Consider the following 17,347-nt stretch of genomic DNA (forward strand, 5'->3'; position numbering starts at 1 on the left):
CCTATTCCGTGCCAATAGAGGTTGATTCTCTGGATTTATCTTAGACTGCTTAGACTAGCGGATATACTTTGGGACATCGCCCCATGGGAGTTCAGTGTTTGTCGTTTATTACTCTGGCCTGGGACGCCTACGTAGGCGAGACATGAAGTCGTAAATTCGTTCATTCGCAGGAACTGCAATTTTAGATATTCTATGCCCATGATGGCTCAAGAAAGACTGCTCCGCACGGTAAGACCCGAGAAATGCCAGCGAATATGGCGAGGCAAAGGAATAGAAGAATATCAACCCGCTGAGCGCCAAATACAACAGTTCAAGCTAAAGAGAAAAAAAAAGCGTGGCAGTCATGTCAACGAGTATGGGATTGAAGACCGTTCATCATCTGAGCTGGATCACTCTGTCGAAGGAGTCTGATTTCCGATGCCGTGGAAGAGCTTCATCTTAGTTTCGGATGCCAGGAGACCCTTCACTTCCTCTGCAACAATCCGCTGTCCGCCACGGACAACCTTATCGAGTTGCTGGTCTTTGGTGTTGACGCCTCCGGAACGAGGACCAGTGACCTCCATTCCACGCGCGGCTTTTCGCACTTTTTGGCTGAGATCCATGATCTGCTTATTGCCAAAGTCACGAGAGGTGAATAGCGGACTCTGGCTGAGAGTCGCGACCCAGTATTTATTCCATAGGAGGGACAATATTTCCGTATCAAGAGTGCTCTTGAAGTGACTGACATCAAGAGAGTAGTATTGATTGGCATGTGCACCGAAATCCTCCGCCTTCCCGAGTGGGATAGTCTGATACTCGTCATCTTCATGAGCCTCCTTCTGCGGGGTAAAGTTTGATGGGAATGTGCGGAAAGCACCGATCTCAACGCGGCCCGCAGAGATGGTACGGTCCGGGTCGATGACAACGGCGACAAAGGGTCCGGTCATTTGCTGTGTTTGCTGAGTGGCCACATCAATCCCAGACAGCCAGCATCCATAACCAGGGTGACTGTGATACCATCCGACAGCATTTTCCATCCGCCCTGCGTCTCGACACGACTGCAGATATGATACCATGTACTCGTTTGCCTCGTCCTGCGCATTCACTCGGGTCTCGGTGCCTTCAACTGGGAGCCGGAACGCATCTGTCACCACGAAGGTGTTCGGTAGGATGTAGCCTTGCATCAGACCCATAATCTCTAGTGAGCCACCGGAGCGGGCGTGCATCACCATCTTCAATAGTGCTGTAGCGGAGATTCGGACGTGCTTGAAATAGTATGGGTCGGTTGCCCATGGTCGCTCGTCGTTGAGGGCTTTTTCTGTGTCGGCATCGTATTCATAGAGGGCGTCTCGTTGGGGATCGAAGACGCTTATCGCGTTCTCGAGCTCTGTGCGGGGACATTGGTTAATTACAAGCTGGTTGTCATATGGGTATGGAGGTACTCACCCCAGGCCTGCTGGGCAGCCTGCATTTTGGATGGATGGGGATGGAGCAGACAGTCGAAGGGTAAACAATGTATTGGAAGGATCAGAGCACTTAAAGTAAGGGCACAGTGATAATGGGAGTTCTGCAAGGACCGGAGAATAAATAGTATCAGAAGTCAATGCATTAAGGTACAAAGTAGAGTAGGCCGTGGGGTTGATCATTGATTGGCAGTATTGGGCGGTGGGGCTAGCTGAGTCATCCGTTGCCCAGGACGACGATCGCACCCAAACACCCACCTGCGACCTTGGAAACCTGATGTTATCTATCATCTGCGATTCCAGTACTCCCCCCTCATAAACAAGAGTGTGTTCGCTCTCCTATGTCGCTGCCTTGAGTGCATTCGCAAACCTTTACTTTCCTTTATTTCCGTCGCACCTTGTGTGCTGAGAACCCTGTGTGCCAGGATCTCTTGTTTTGATCCCGACATTGGTCACCCTGTCGCAGCTTCGCTCGGCACTGTGTCGTTGGATTGGATACACCCCATTCTTTGTTATCAATCTCGATTTTTGTCACCCTCATTAAGGGACTTTCATTACAATGGCGGTAGACACTGGCTACCTGACCACTCAGGTCAACAACATCGTCGCCCAGCTCCATGGGATTTACGATGAGATTGGAGTTCCTGCGCGCGAGCGCGAGTCCCGCGAAGCGGAGGTAAGTTCGACCTTAGTGTAACAATGGCATTGTCGCGTGGCTAATAGAGTGATACAGCTCTTTAGCGCCCTGTCAGAGACCTTGAACAATCATCTTAAAGTTGTTGATGAGTGAGTCGCATCTATAAACAGACCCACTGGAGGCTTGCTGATCATATTTGTAGGGAGAGAGAGGATATGACGCAGGAAGCGGAACGCCTCATTACAGCTATTCAGCAAATGGAATCGTCCCTGAGCGATGAACGGGCCAATGGCCAATATGAGCTTAACCGCGACGACCTTCGCGTCACTTACCCACTTAACAAATGTATTGCATTCTTGCGCGAGAAGAACGACTCGATGAGCAAGTTGCATCGTGAGCGCTATGAGCAGGTTAAAAGTGAGTGTTATCTGTGTGATGTGTCGCTGATGCCCTTTTACTGACATCCAATAGAACTCGTGGACGCGCTTGAATCTTACTCCTCACACCTCGAGCCATCCTTTGTTAAGCTCGAGCTTCCTCCCACTGCGCCAGGGTCCTCAATCCCCCCAAGCTTCGACCTTTCTCCTATGTATGTGACGGCGTTGGATGCCGAATTCACCCACGTCTACGAAGAGTACCACCGCCGCATTGCCCAGGTTCAATCCGCCTGCGAAGAAATGATTAAGCTCTGGGCTGAGCTCGGAACACCCCAGGCGCAAACAGATTCCACTATCGTGAAGTGTTATCGTGAATCCCCTGAGCAACTGGGGCTGCATGAAGACGATGTCGCCAACCTCATGGCCAAGCGCAATAAATTGGTGGAAGAAAAGAAGGGTCGCGAACGCAAGATAAACGACCTCAGAAGTACTGTGATCTCTCTTTGGGATCGCTTTGGTGTTGAGGAAGCTGATCGCAAAGCATTCCTCGCTGCAAACCGTGGCTGCGGTTTGCGCACAATAAACGACCTGGAGGAGGAATTGACTCGCCTCAACGAACTTAAGAGACAGAACCTTCACCTATTTGTGGAGGATGCTCGCTGCCGATTGCAGGAACTTTGGGACACCCTCTTCTTCTCCGAAGAGGAAATGCTCGATTTCACACCTGCATTCTCCGATGTGTGCAGTGATGCTTTGCTCGAGGCTCATGAGGCCGAAATCACACGACTGGAGGCTCTCAAGGAGCAGCGCGCTCCTACCCTCGAAATGATTGACAGACACCGCACTCTTCTGACAGATCGCGAGGCACTTGCAACATCAAGCCAAGATGCATCCCGCCTCATGGGCCGCGGGAACAAGGGAGAGAAGCGTGACCCTGGAAAGCTTCTGAGAGAGGAGAAGCTACGCAAGAGAATCGCCAAGGAATTGCCGAAACTCGAAGCTGACCTGCGGAAAGAGTTGGAACACTGGGAAGACGAATTCGGCCGACCATTCCTGGTGCACGGAGACCGATATCTTGATGCGTTGACACCTGTCAGGTCGATGCTTCCACCACGCTCAAAAACACCGTCTGCACCACCCTCGTCTACTAAAGCAAGCACAATGAGACAACACCCGCCTCCCCGCCCTGGAAGCTCCATGAGAGGCCCGCCTCCCCCCCGCTCAGCCACTAAGACCCCCACTAGCAGCGGCCCAGTTAAACACAACACCATTGGCTACGGGGCCTCTAGATCTGGGGCCACCTCAAGAGCCGGCGCAACATCCCCTTCAAAGCTTCCCGCCCGTGTCCCTCTGGGAAACATGCCGCATGGAAACAACTCCCCTGAGCGTCGTATGCAACCCGGTGCTTACTCGTCTAGCACACTTAATGGCAAGATGCCGCCCCCGCGTGGACCTCCCCCACGGATGCGTGCGTTAACGGTCGAGTCAAGGGAAGACCGCTTCAGTCACCTTATGGAGCCGCCTCGCTGCAACAGCGCTATGTCTAGTGCCTATGTGCGGCCAGTTAGCCCGGAAGACGTCTATGATGACCGGCAGCGATCCTTCATGAGCGCGTCAGGATTCTCCAACTCGCAAAGATCTACTGGATTCTCCCATTCATCTCACTCCTCACAGTCCTCACTGTCTCTGAACTCTAGCCAAGCCTTCCCTCGACCCAACCCGTACCTGCAGCATGCAGCCCCGCCCCCAGCTGCCCGCCAGGTCTCCAATTCCTCTACAGTCAATACTGCAACCTCTGGATCTGAAAACTGGGAGACTTTCGAGGACGGCTCGGGATCAGAAGCCGATCCTAGTGACATTTACTATTCCAAACTGCGTGCTGCACACGGAGGAAAGCGATTTGCACCCGAGGATGGAGCGGATCTCACTGGCAAGAAGGCCAAGGGTATCCGCAGTGTCAGTCCAGATGGTCCGCATCCCGGGCAGGTCCTGCGCGTTGCTGGCAGTGACAACGAGTGGGCCGATGACTATGAAACCTACTAGGTGCCTGGCATTGTCTCTCCTCCCTATAATGCATCTCGTCTTTTGCATCTCATTTCTCGGCGCCTCGGATGTTCAACGGTGGTTACGCAACCGTTGACCTTTGATGATCCCACGACTGGATTCTGCACGGCTCATGATAAACCTTGGCTTTCCTTTCACGACTGAGCTCCCTTAGATTCCTTACGGGCAGTTTTCTTCTCTCTCCACAAACGCTAATTCCTGAGGGGCCGACTTCAACTTCTCTTCCTGTTCAAAATTACGAGTTTATCATGTCAATCTTGCTCATGCTCTCTTTCATCTGTCAATGTTATGCAGCCCAACCCTGCACCTGACTGTGTCAGGCTGCAACCTTCCGAGGATTCCTGTCATTCACGCCCCTCTGGACTGACACCCTCGCTGTTTCAATTCCCACTGCGTTTAATCTTCTCCTTTTTCTAGTCTTCTTGGCATGGTGTTATTTTTCTTCGTTTCTCTGTCACTTATGGTTTTTTCTTGGCTTGGTGCTTATGGCTTGTTTATTCCCTTTTCGATCCCCGGTTTTGGGAGTCGGACTTTGTTGGTTTTCACCGTTTTTCTATGTATTTGTCAGCGAAGTACAGTGTTTCGATATAGTGTTGTTAATTTTATTCTCTGATACTCTAAGCTTCCTCTCAATTGTTTCAATATTATGAATAGCGTCGATAGATAAATTGACTACTGTAGAACTAGCCGTCCACTGGACCAATGTATGACTTGGATTGCCTGAACAACAAGGCAAGATATATAACATCTCTGCTCACAACGGACTCCGTACGGAGTTGCGTTAACGGTGTTCCAGATGTCATTACCAGGCTACCATCAAATAAGCCCCGGGCCTGTTTGGAGGCTCAATTTCATTGTTGTGCTGGATAGTGGTCGGATCATAGAAGAGGGACATCCCTTGGAATTGCTGGCGAACAAAGGCGTGTTATCAAGCTTGCATCATTTAGAGCAGTCAACGGGAAGTAAATAGGAGCTCTGCTTTATCGGGTCTCATGAAGTTGTAAACAGAGACTTTAGCTTTTAAACCGCAATACACAGGAGTACTTTTTGTTTCCTCTATATCAGTCAATCAGTAACGTCATGGTAGAGACGAATCGTAGAACAAGGTAGCCGCTCATCATGGAGTTAAAATACATATTGGGATTGGGTTATATCAAATACAGCTATAGTACAGTCATCCGATCTTCTCATTTTACATTACCGGCCGGTTGCAAGAGACCCCATCCAACTCTGATCCTCAGGCAAAGTTCCCTTAGGAACTCTCTGACCAGCAGAAGGAACCAAGGACTGTGTCAACGCCTTGGCGTCCTGCACTCGGCGAAGTGTCTCATCTCTCCCGAGAACTACCATAGTCTCGGAGATTCCAGGGCCAGGCGCAGAAGCCGACAGCGCCCAGCGGAGGTAGTGATACAGCTCCTTCTTGAATATTTTGGTTGCGTTATTGGAACCAGCGGGTGTCTCTGACTCAGACGCGGATATGACTACGCTTTCTGAGCCATCGTAGCTGTTAATGTTGTCGCGGTGCGTGTCGATACTCCAGGCCGCAGGTGGGACGAGGGTTAGAGCGGCTGCTGCGGTGTGCAGGGCTTGAATTGGGACTTCTGGGGAGGACTGGGGTGAGGCCGGCTTGTAAGGGGCTCTGTTGAGTTTTGGAGTAAAGAAGATGGAGTTGCGCTGGGCGAACTCCTCGGCGTTTGTGTAATTGTTGACATCTGCCCGGATAAGGGGCGCGATGTATTCGGAGAGAGTGCGACCTTTGAGGATTGTGGTGCTGCTAGGTGTCAGTTATTAGGTACCACGTAATCCATGCATGAGTTTTTTCACGGCTGATGGCTGACTTACAGTTTGTCGAGAGAGTGGCTTTCTTCCACTACCGAGCTCACTTTCTTCACTATCTCGTCGAATTCAGGACCGCCACTCTTGACCAAGCGTTGGACATGTGCCTTTTGGAGGAACTGGAGTTTTTCAAAGGAGACGACAGTGTTACCTCGAGTAATTTTCAAATTGAACTAGTAAGACTGTTAGTAGTCGAATTATGGTGTTTTTGCGAGACCGAGAAAAACATACAATCTGTTCCAGTTCCTTCAGACTCAACACATCAGACTTCTCAGAATGCGACCAGCCTAGGAGCGAAGCAAAGTTCACCAAGGTGGATGGGAAGATTCCTTGCTGATCCTTGAAAGACGAGAGGTCAATATCCGCATTGCGCTTGCTAAGCTTTTGTCCACTCTGGTCAACGAGTAAAGGAACATGAGCAAAGCTTGGTGGCGTCCACTTGAAGGCATTATATAGCGCCATGTGCATAGGTGTAGATGCCATCCATTCCTGGTAGATGTTAGTTCCGTATATTGTGATTTGATAGCCATAAAAATAAGAATCAAACTCACTGTTCCTCGGATAACATGAGTGATCTTCATGCAATGATCATCTACGACATTTGCCAAGTGGTATGTGGGGTGTCCATCCGATTTGATCAGAACTGGGTCGTTGTATACGCGGTCGATGAAATCCAGCTTTGAGTTGTTCGGTCGATTCTGACCAGATTTTCCATAAACCAGATCAGTAAACATGGGGTATTCCTCCACTTTTAATCGAATAATGTGTGCCTTTCCCTTGGATGCTCGGTCTTCGGATTCCTCGGCAGATACATCGCCGCATTTCCGGTCATAGCCAGGCGCCAGTCCTGCCTGGCTGCGGTGACGGGCGATCGAATCCAATCGTTCTGCGGAGCAGAAGCATCGGTATGCATGGCCATTGGCGATAAGGTCATTGGCGTGCGACTGATATAAAGCTGTTCGTTCGGACTGCGCGGCAACAAGGAGTTAGGGATTATTTGCTTTGCGACAAAGGAATGATGTCTCTCACTTGTCTATAAGGTCCATAGGGACCACCAACGACGGGACCTGTCAACAAAGCGAGAGTCAGCGGTTTCCCTCAATTCTTATATGTATTTCAAACCGACCTTCATCCCAATTTAATCCTGCCCATTGTAGATCATCGTAAAGTCGCTGTTCTGCCCCAGGAATCGTCCGTTTCTACCATAATCAGTCGTAGTCCATGTAATGGAGCGCAATCCACGAACCTGGTCGGTGTCTTCAATGCGCAACAGGAATTGACCACCGGTACGTTTTGCTAGCAAATAGTTGAAGAGTGCTGTCCGTAGGGAGCCTAGATGGAGGTATCCAGTGGGCGAGGGCGCAAAACGGGTGCGCGCAGGGCCATTTGGCAGTTTGTTCTTCGTATTATGTGCTCGAGCAGCTGGAGAAGAGGAAAAGGCTCTGCATTGGATGGTCCAAGATCTGGCAAATAGCCCTTGAGGACTTCTCATTGTGAAACAGTCCAAGTGTCTAAGGAAAGAAAGGTATGGCCGATCTCTTTGAGATGTTGCGGAGTTGCGGAGCTGCGGCGCGGAGCTCCCGAAACAAAATTTCTCAACTTCTTGGGATCAAACAGTTCCCGCTCTCACTTCTCGTTCATCAACCTTTCTTGTTTTACCGTTGGGCTCAAGTTGACGGCTTCTTTCTACAGAAGAAAAGTCCTATCGAATTTTATACAAATTAATCACTGAAAAGTACGTTGGAAAGTCGTGTTTCTCTGTTGACTCTACTAACAATGTTTCTCAGTGGCTACGGCTGGAGTTGACCTCTACGGTATGTTTTGCGCAGATCAACTATAGAGACATACCATATTGATCAGTTATGCATTTATACAGAGGTCCTAGAGATTCATCAGAGCTCAACTAAAGATGACATCCGCAAGGCATACCGCAAGGCAAGACGAACCCCGATCGTCTCCGTATTCTAGCGACACTGACAGTCGGCTCTCTAATAGGCGGCCTTGACCAACCACCCCGACAAAGTCCCCGAAGCCGAGCGCGAGGAAGCCTCAATCAGGTTCAAGGCTGTGCAGGAAGCCTACGATATTCTCTATGATGATGACAAGCGACACCTCTACGACACACACGGCATGTCTGCCTTCAACGGCTCGGGTGAGCCCGGCATGGCAGGGCAACCTGACCTGGATGACTTGCTGGCACAGATGTTCGGTGGTGGCATGGGTGGTATGGGGGGTATGGGCGGGATGCCTGGCATGGGAGGAATGGGAGGAATGCCCGGTGGTCGCCCCAACAAACCGCGCAAAAGCCCTAGCGAAGAGCAAGATTACGAAGTCAGCCTGGAGGATCTGTACAAGGGGAAGACCGTTAGGTTTTCCAGTGTTAAGAACATCATTTGCGGACATTGCAAGGGCAAGGGTGGCAAGGAAAAAGCCACTGCCAAAAAGTGCTCGACTTGCGGTGGTCATGGCCACAAGGAGGTCTTGCAGCGCATGGGCCAGTTCGTGACTCAGCAGACGGTTATCTGTACCACATGTAACGGAGAAGGCTCATACTTCGCCCCGAAGGATAAGTGCAAGAAGTGCAAGGGCACGAGAACGACCGAGGCGAAGAAGATCCTGGAGATCTACATTCCTCGAGGCGCGAGGTAAGGTTGCCCTTTTTCTATTATCTGACGGAATCATATACTCACTGTGTTCTAGAGAAGGAGACCGGATTGTGTTGGAAGGCGAGGCTGACCAAGTGCCCGATCAAGAGCCCGGCGACATTGTTTTCAAAATCATCGAGGAAGAGCACCCCGTGTTTCAACGGGCCGGCTCGGATCTCCGCGCAACTATTGATATCACTCTTGCTGAATCTTTGACCGGATTCTCTCGCGTCGTGATCAAGCACCTCGATGGCCGTGGCATTGAGCTTAACCACCCCCTCACTGCCGGCGCCATCCTCTCACCCGGACAAGTCCTCAAGGTTCCCGGAGAGGGAATGCCGATGAAGCGTACCGATGCCCGTGGCGACCTGTACTTGGTTGTTGACGTCAAGTTCCCCGATAACAAGTGGAAGCCCACCCCGGAGATGCTGGAGAAGCTCAAGGAAATTCTGCCTAAACCTAGCCCTCCGATCCAGGCCGATACCGTGGACGAAGTTGAATACGATCCCAAGGGCCAGATGGAAGAGTTCGGTGCGCAGGATGGCCAGGACGCATCGGCATGGGAAGACGAGGAAGATGATGATGAACCGGCGCAGTGCGCAGCTCAGTAGAATTCTTCTTGCATAGACGGCGTCTGGAGCTTTGTATTAATAGGGGATTTGTGAATAGAACAACCCCCCTGACTCCAAAAACACGTTATAGATTGGTGTACATCAATGTAGGGCATACGGAACAGGTTTCACTTATTCTGGGGTGGATTAGTGTGGATAGCGTGGGGGTGGACATCATATATATTCCTCTCTACTCGTCTGTTTTCTTTGCACTAATGTCCTTCGGGTGAATAGAGAGAGGGTGAATAGAGAGATTCAACTTATCCCCAGGCTAAATCCGGTGCCGAAATGCGGGGCTCTGTAGCCGGCCCTGGCACCTTTCGGCTTCGATGTCGGCTTCCCTTCCTTTAACTTGGAATTCCTCCCTTGTAGGCTTGTCAACCTAGTCTCTATAGTATATAGTTTCTTCAATGAAACCCCCAACCAAAAGCCCGACGTGCAACAGGAAACCATCCTGCAAAGGTTGTTCGTGCACCAGCTACCTATTCTCGACAACTGAGACCAGATTGGATCCCACATCACTCTACTCCTGAACATGCAGTCCGCTGGCGAGTCCCTAGGAGAAGATTTCTTGCGCCAGTAGACTCCTTACCACCGTAGCAGAGTTACTAGACGCGGGAAAACTACGCCTAGATGAATGAACTTTGAACAGAAAAACCGTAGCAAGTACACCCGAGACCGATAGACCATCCGGGCGTATACATGCCAAATTCATACATCTGAAAGACACCCTCTTCAACTTGGCGATCATGAAGATATGCGTGATATCACCAGCCTTCCGGCACAGATTCCGTGAGAGCCCAGACAACCTTAACGTCTTCGAAGGTATCTGCCATTGTAGTTTTTAACGAAACGAAAGATTAATACGGCTATCTCAACGACTCCGTAGCACTAATCGACGATAGAAAAACCCTAATTGTGCGCAGCGCAGATCCCCTTGGCTACCTGGGAGCCGCAGAGGTGGGCAATAATATGCACTCTCCAGGGCAGCTACCACGGCAGAAAATTACCTTGCTTCCCTACATCGGTAACAGTCACCAGTCCGGCACATCTAGCTCACTTTCTATCCCGAATGCAAGCCCCGAAGGAGTAGATGTTGGGAACCTTGCGTTTCTTCGTGGCGGTGATCGGTTACGGGTAGATTTGAATAAGCGTGATGAGAATTGCCTGGTTCGAAGTGAGCCAAAAGCCGTGACAAGAGATCTCGGCGAGATTCATCAGTTGAATGAGGGCATTGTTCTGCGTGACGGTGTTAAGTATCGTGTTGCGCAGCGCGTGGAGCCCCGGAATAGCCATCGAAGTTCATACTGGTTAGTAGTTGTTGTGGTGGCCTGAGGCCACACAGATGATGTCTCAGGCATCAACCCCTCAATGGGTATAGGTAGCTGGTAGATTCTTCCATAGCAATCAACTCTCTCCCTCCCCACTTCTTGGCCTACATATTGTAGAAGCCCTCAACAGTAGTTACGTGGGGAAAATAGGCGGCTGTGGGGAAATCAACGCTAAATGCGGGAGATAATGAACGGTGTAATGCCGGTAATCCGAGGCTCACGAGGTATTCGAGTCAATGATTTGTTTTGTTCACATTCAAGTACACCTGGGTATATCCCTGGATGCATATACCCGTGTCGGTGCCCGTGTGGGATAGTATCGGCAATTGAACGTCGTTTTATGGGAAGCCGACCCCGGAAGGCTTGGCAGATAATGCCAAGAATTGCCACTCTCAACCTTGGAAGTTCACCTAAGCAGTCACTACCTAGGTTAGCCACCAAAATGAAGAATGCATAGAGCAATAAAGTGTTTGTGTTCAAGAGAGTGAGTTGTTGGAGGAAAGACAGAGGAAAGGAAAGAATCCAAGAGCATAAGATCCCAAACCAATTCCCCTCGGCTATCCCAAATAGTCCAGGCCCCCCTAGGTTTGCCGAGCTACGCCCCCGGGCCCCGCCGTACTTTCCTGATATTGCTTAGTGGGAAATGTGTGACCTTATTTATGGGATATACAGTGTTCTAATTGATTCTGACTTTCCAACATGTAGGTGTGGATACACCTCCAGGGCTAGGTGGGTTGGATGGACCAAACAGACGACCTGATTTCTCCACGGTACTCCACGGTACTCCACGTGTCGGCATTTGAACCCCATGGTACGATGGATCCGGGGTACGCTTCCCCCAGCCATTAGAAATTTATGAGCACAATTTCAAGGTTACTCGAGCTTAGGATGTGGAGGCCGCGGGGTGTCCGTGCCCCAGGATTTCTAGGGCTTTATATATCTGATCCTTCTGATCCGTCTTGCCCCAATATCTTTCTTCCTCACTTCATACTCTGGGAGCCTGAACTGCGAAATGGGCATCTTCAAGAATAGCCGCGTCTACATGCTCGCCACGGTGGCATATACCGGTTCATTCCTATTCGGTAAAACAAATCTCTCTTCCGTTGGCTATCAAATACAGCATGCTAATATATTTCCCGAAAAGGATATGATACGGGTGTGATGGGAAGTGTGCTGGAACTTCCAAGTTTCAAGGCCGACTTTGGACTTCAGGAAGGAAGTACTGGTTTCTCAGATTCTAAAAATGCTCAAGTCTCATCGAACGTCGTTTCACTCCTCACTGCTGGATGTTTCTTCGGTGCTATCTGCGCCTCCTTCGTCAATGAGAAGTTTGGCCGTCGCTATTCTATCATGGGATTCTTGTCGTTCTTCCTTATCGGCTCGGCCGTCCAAACCGCCGCTACCGGATCGCTATCATATATGTACGGTGGACGTGTGATTGCAGGTTTCGGAGTCGGAGGCATGTCAGCCATCACTCCAGTCTTTGTGTCTGAGAACTGCCCACCGGCGATTCGCGGTCGTATTGCTGGTCTCTTCCAGGAATTCCTCGTCATTGGTGTCACCGTTGCATACTGGCTTTGTTATGGTGTCTCGGAAACCATCGCCCCCACAACTAAGCAGTGGCGCATCCCTATTGGATTCCAGCTGGTGCCCGGTGGTCTTATGATGATCGGCTTGTTCTTTTTGACTGAATCTCCTCGTTGGTTGGCCAAGGAAAATCGCCTCGAGGAAGCCCTCGAAGCCCTTGCATATATGCGCTCCGAGCCAACTACCAGTCCTGCCGTCCAGACTGAGATGGCCGAAATCAAAGTGGCCGTTGAACACGAAGTCGAAGCAACCCAGGGAATTACCTGGCGGGAACCATTCCTGCCCGGAAACCGTATTCGCTTCCTCAACTGTTTCCTGATCATGTTCTGGCAGCAGTGGACGGGCACTAACAGTATCGGATACTATGCCCCTCAGCTATTCCAGACCGTTGGAGTGGCTGGAGGCAGCACCAGTCTGTTCACAACGGGTATCTATGGTATTGTCAAGGTAGTGAGCACCGGAATCTTCCTCATCATTGGTATCGACAAGGTTGGTCGACGGTGGTCTCTTATTGCTGGCGCGATTTGGATGTCCACGATGATGTTCATTCTGGGTGGTGTTCTGGTGTCCTACCCTCCGGACCCCAGCGGTAACGGTGGTGTTTCGTCTGCATCTCTCGCTATGATCGTCATGATTTACTTCTACGTCATTGGATACTCCGCATCATGGGGACCGATTCCATGGGTTTACATTTCTGAAATCTTCCCAACCCGCCTTCGTGGGTACGGTGTTGCCTGCGGATCGGCAACCCAATGGCTCTTCAACTTTGTGGTGACTTATGTGACTCCCGCAGCCATCGGTAACCTTGGATGGCGAACCTTCATCATGTTTGGTTGCTTCTGCTTTGTCATGGCCTTTTGGGTTTTCCTCGTCGTTAGGGAAACCAAGGGTCGCTCTCTCGAGGAGATGGATGTCCTCTTCGAGAAGTTCCATGCCTTTGGCAGATTGCGTGATATTGAAACCGCAAACGAACGGAAGCTTTCATATGATGGCGCTGTTACTTCGGATCACAAAGAAGTACAGGGTGGTGAAATTGAGGATCGTGCGACGAGATAAAATGATTTTGGAATATGTTGATGGTATACTTTGGATGCTCATCTTATGTCCAGTCGGATTTAAATGCTGTATATAAGTCTAGCTAGTCATTTTGATCGAAGTTATATAACAAATTTAGTAACCAAATCTTGTTACATCTTCTCTTTTTTCGCCTTTTGATAGACTAAATAACAACCAGGTCAACATGCAAGACCGAGTAGTTGAGCGGCGTATGACTTCCAACCCTTTCCAGAATAGCTTCCCCGTATTACACATAAGCACTGAGCATAGCCGACGGAAGTCGGCAATCGGAAAGTGGGATCTGCAATGAAGTCCCGCCGGAAACGCTAGGAAAGTCATTATTGATTCCAAGTGGCATTTTCCCAACAGCTTCTACCCGACGGAATACGTGCTATGAGACAACGCCCCTCATGGTCGACATGTAAGAGACACTATCGCTCCTTCGCCACTTACAATACATTATTTGCTGTTTTACCGGGAGAAACCTGAATCAATCATAAGCCTACATGTCTTCCCACATCCCATACCCGAGCATGTCGGGTTATGCCTGTGGGCCGACCAAATGTCACACGTTCGACATACATGGAACGACAAGAAGGCGACCGAGGATAAAGCCGTCAACCAAATTATCAAATTGTAGCAGGACTAGGGCTTCTTTGTTAGTAATAACAGGGAATTGTTGTCATAACATATCCAGATCATGTTCTGGTGCAACGTGATGGCATGGAAATTGCCGGCCGGACCCGGGTATTTTTTCGCCTTGACCTCCCTGATGTTGTCACCTTTTTAGGTGTATCTAAGAGGCTAAAACACTATGTGTCTAGTAGTATGTGTAAGGTTTTAGTATTGTTCTATAGTTGTATAGGTCACAGTGCAATCAACACAGATTGAGATCTAACCCCAACAATACCACCAAAACTGGTGCTCTGATAGTACTAAATAATATAGCTACTAGTACAGATATCACGCCCAGACCCCAACAACAATCCATACGTCTTCATAGTTCACATCTAAGAGAAAGGAAAACAAAACAAACATTCGCACAAGCACCCATTGACCCATGAAACTTGTCAATGTTTAAATCAACACCCGGCCCTACTCCTCAACCTAGAACCCTGGTCTATCCAGCCGGGTTCGCACAAGTGAAAGGGGTGAGTTTACCCGACTTGAAATCTGTGTTCATGGCAGTGACCGAAGCCCAAATTCCCAGGCCGGCGGCGGACAATGCAGCAAGCGAGTAGATTAGATCAAAAGTGTTCCAAATAAACTTCTTCTTGTACCCTCTAATCAACCGCTTGATTCCATTGTCCACGCGCTGCGCCTGGCCAGTTGCGGAATTGAACTCCTCTTCGGGGAGTATCGCATCATTCTGGACGTTGAACCCAACCAGCAACAGTGGTGGGAATGTGTAAGAAAACTGCAGGATGCAGGCGGCTCCCACAAAGGATGTTAGATTGCTGATTTGTGGAATTGCGGCGCCAATGATCCAGGCGAGAGTCCAGTAGACAGGTACTAGAGGCATTGTTAATATCCGTGTACAAGCGGAGCCTTGGGAGAACTAGATCTTAACTTACCGAGCCCAACCCACAACCACTTGCCAGTTCGGCTGTTCAATTCCGGGAAACGGAAGACATCGCGTAACACGGAAGAGTAGAAGACTTTAATACCAATGTTACCATACAGCAGTGCAGCGATAACACCGGTGATAAATGAGATGGCGTTGCCTAAAGTCTGGAAATTGTAGGCAGAATTTGGAATACCTGTTCCATGATTGTTAGCAATTTCAAGACCTCCCTTGGATGTTATGCGGCTGACCTTGGTAGGCAGGATTGAATGTAAATTGGCCCTGCGCACTGTACACAACCATGCCCGAGACAAGGTAGCACACGTAGATGAAGATCTCGGCAATGATAAAGCCCTTCCAGAAGTCATATGGGCGTCTCATCTCAGCCATGAGCTCGTTGAAGATGGTTGCGCCGCCGTACGCGAACACAGCGTTCATCATAGCATTGACTTTGTCGTCGAGAGTTGAGCTCTCAGGCCAGTACCCAGTTGTCTTTACGGGTCCCTTTGGGGTACCGTAGCTAGTCAGCGAGGCTTCGTAGTTAGGAGGATACTCATGAACCACAGCCATGGTCATGATGATGACAATGACATTCAGCCAGACTGCTATGTTGGCCAGGTAAGAAAGGCGTTGTAGGGTCCGAATTTGCCCGAGTACAAAGCCGATGGCCATGAAGATAACCTCAGCAGCGATGAAACAAAGGAACCCTTTGCCATTGGCACCAACAGCCATCTGCGCCAATCCTTGTCCATTGCTTACAATGAGCAGGGTCACATTGAGGAAGAACTGGAAACTTTGTAGGACGTTCACGCCAATACGCGCCCAGTTTCCGAAGACGCGGAAAGCCAAATCGCCATAATTGCGCATCGGAAATCGAGTGGAGTCAAGGCCGACGAAGGTCTTCCATAGTTGCAAGCCAGAGTAACAAGCCATGGCGCCGAAAACAGTGTAAAGTAAAGCACCTGGTCCAAAGCCCATCTGACTGATCGCCCAGGGGACATTGGTCGGTCCAAGAATGTCCGTGGAAATGAGATAGAAGATTGAACCCCAGGTTGCGGTTCGTGTGGCCCTTTGTGCCTGTTCCCATTCTGACTCGGTGATGCCCCAATCATCGGTTGTGCTAGGCTTGGCGCTGGGATCGGTCACAGTAGAATTCTGTTCCTGGGTGTCTGTCTGAATTGGCAGTGGAGCGTCAGACCTTTTGTTAAGAAGCTTCCTGAACATGCCCTCGAATCCCTCATTGTCGGTCAAAATACGCTTCTCAATTTCGCGTGACCTCTTGGCCCAGTGGACATAGTTCTCAAAGGTGATGCTACTATCCGTGTAAATGTAGTGACTGGCATCAAAAAGGGTAGATTCGGGTTCGTAAGGAGGAGCAGAATCGGTAGGCTTCTTGGTGTCCATCTTGTCTCCACTCGAGTAAGTATCGGCCTCGACACCTATATTGCCGGAGATCTTTTCTGCCATGATGGGAATCGGGTAATCAAAAATTATAAAATAGAGACGCAGGAAAAATAGTGGGAGTGGAGGACAAAACTGTTCTCTTCATATATGGGGAGAACAGACAAAAATCATGTTGTCACAGGAAATGGTAGTATCGCGTGCCAAAACCCTAGAAGCACTAGGATTGGTCCTCTAAATTGCATGGACCTTTTCAGGATAAGCAATGGTCTGTCCAATATTTAAAAAGCGAGTTATCAGCCCGCAGTCATCAACCATGGAACTCAACGCCAAATGTAACATTGCTCCATCTCTACCGCCGGAGGGCGAAAGCTTCGTCACCGTACGATCTCTGTAAGTGGCCACTAAGGTCAGCCACTGTTCCACCGGGGATCCACACAATCTTCGGTAAAAGCTTGTCTCAGAACTCCGAACTGCTGACAGCGCAAATGATATCCCACGCGTGATGCCCCGCACTGTTTTTGCGGTTAGTTCAGGTGCGGAGGTCCAACGGAGACCGTCTGCCTTTTGCACAAAGTACCGTGAGTGATTTATTTGCAACACGGAGAATACGAGTGCGATTGAACGCTTACAGTCGCAGATGCCGGAAGAGCCGGGCCCGTCATGTTTATGAACATGACAACCCGCGTGCTGTATCAAGGCTAGTCCACTTAAACCATAGTAGTAGTAATCTCCGCTGTGGATCACGCCATGGCTTTGCCTATGGTTCTTCTCAATTCTGTGATGCAGTGTGCCT

At 49.8% G+C, this 17,347-nt stretch overlaps 7 protein-coding genes across 7 annotated transcripts; 4 read left to right on the plus strand and 3 right to left on the minus strand.

The window, feature by feature from the left end:
* Nucleotides 1-389: 389 nt before the first annotated feature.
* Nucleotides 390-1,450, minus strand: N7455_001414 (Mov34/MPN/PAD-1 family protein; the record flags this gene model as incomplete). Its single annotated transcript, XM_040951853.1, has 2 exons — nucleotides 390-1,366; nucleotides 1,426-1,450. 2 exons carry the CDS (start codon nucleotides 1,448-1,450, stop codon nucleotides 390-392), a joined length of 1,002 nt encoding a protein of 333 aa, XP_040818528.1.
* A 293-nt stretch (nucleotides 1,451-1,743) lies between these two features.
* On the plus strand, nucleotides 1,744-4,515 carry N7455_001415 (putative microtubule associated protein (Ase1)). Its single transcript, XM_040951832.2, has 4 exons — nucleotides 1,744-2,118; nucleotides 2,176-2,228; nucleotides 2,282-2,496; nucleotides 2,551-4,515. Exons 1-4 carry the CDS (start codon nucleotides 2,002-2,004, stop codon nucleotides 4,497-4,499), a joined length of 2,334 nt encoding a protein of 777 aa, XP_040818440.1. The 5' UTR covers nucleotides 1,744-2,001; the 3' UTR covers nucleotides 4,500-4,515.
* A 1,202-nt stretch (nucleotides 4,516-5,717) lies between these two features.
* Nucleotides 5,718-7,848, minus strand: N7455_001416 (glutamate--tRNA ligase MSE1; the record flags this gene model as incomplete). Its single annotated transcript, XM_040951160.2, has 7 exons — nucleotides 5,718-6,291; nucleotides 6,363-6,529; nucleotides 6,588-6,845; nucleotides 6,908-7,324; nucleotides 7,386-7,423; nucleotides 7,483-7,555; nucleotides 7,603-7,848. 7 exons carry the CDS (start codon nucleotides 7,846-7,848, stop codon nucleotides 5,718-5,720), a joined length of 1,773 nt encoding a protein of 590 aa, XP_040817836.2.
* A 53-nt stretch (nucleotides 7,849-7,901) lies between these two features.
* On the plus strand, nucleotides 7,902-9,612 carry N7455_001417 (putative DnaJ domain protein (Mas5); the record flags this gene model as incomplete). Its single annotated transcript, XM_065603987.1, has 5 exons — nucleotides 7,902-7,911; nucleotides 8,144-8,170; nucleotides 8,233-8,291; nucleotides 8,352-9,001; nucleotides 9,057-9,612. The coding sequence occupies 5 exons, from the start codon at nucleotides 7,902-7,904 to the stop codon at nucleotides 9,610-9,612; spliced, it is 1,302 nt and encodes a 433-aa protein (XP_065462478.1).
* A 749-nt stretch (nucleotides 9,613-10,361) lies between these two features.
* N7455_001418 (uncharacterized protein) lies at nucleotides 10,362-10,947 on the plus strand (the record flags this gene model as incomplete). Its single annotated transcript, XM_065603988.1, has 2 exons — nucleotides 10,362-10,437; nucleotides 10,502-10,947. The coding sequence occupies 2 exons, from the start codon at nucleotides 10,362-10,364 to the stop codon at nucleotides 10,945-10,947; spliced, it is 522 nt and encodes a 173-aa protein (XP_065462479.1).
* A 1,008-nt stretch (nucleotides 10,948-11,955) lies between these two features.
* Nucleotides 11,956-13,586, plus strand: N7455_001419 (sugar porter family MFS transporter; the record flags this gene model as incomplete). Its single annotated transcript, XM_040950915.2, has 2 exons — nucleotides 11,956-12,025; nucleotides 12,088-13,586. 2 exons carry the CDS (start codon nucleotides 11,956-11,958, stop codon nucleotides 13,584-13,586), a joined length of 1,569 nt encoding a protein of 522 aa, XP_040818466.1.
* A 1,120-nt stretch (nucleotides 13,587-14,706) lies between these two features.
* On the minus strand, nucleotides 14,707-16,617 carry N7455_001420 (putative amino acid transporter; the record flags this gene model as incomplete). The annotated part of the gene is made up of 3 exons (XM_040951504.2): nucleotides 14,707-15,098; nucleotides 15,161-15,346; nucleotides 15,402-16,617. 3 exons carry the CDS (start codon nucleotides 16,615-16,617, stop codon nucleotides 14,707-14,709), a joined length of 1,794 nt encoding a protein of 597 aa, XP_040818557.2.
* Nucleotides 16,618-17,347: the final 730 nt, after the last annotated feature.

The sequence above is a fragment of the Penicillium solitum genome (genome assembly GCF_028829755.1).
Source record: "Penicillium solitum strain IBT 25940 chromosome Unknown utg000001l_segment0_segment0, whole genome shotgun sequence".
Classification (NCBI taxonomy): Eukaryota; Fungi; Ascomycota; class Eurotiomycetes; order Eurotiales; family Aspergillaceae; genus Penicillium; species Penicillium solitum.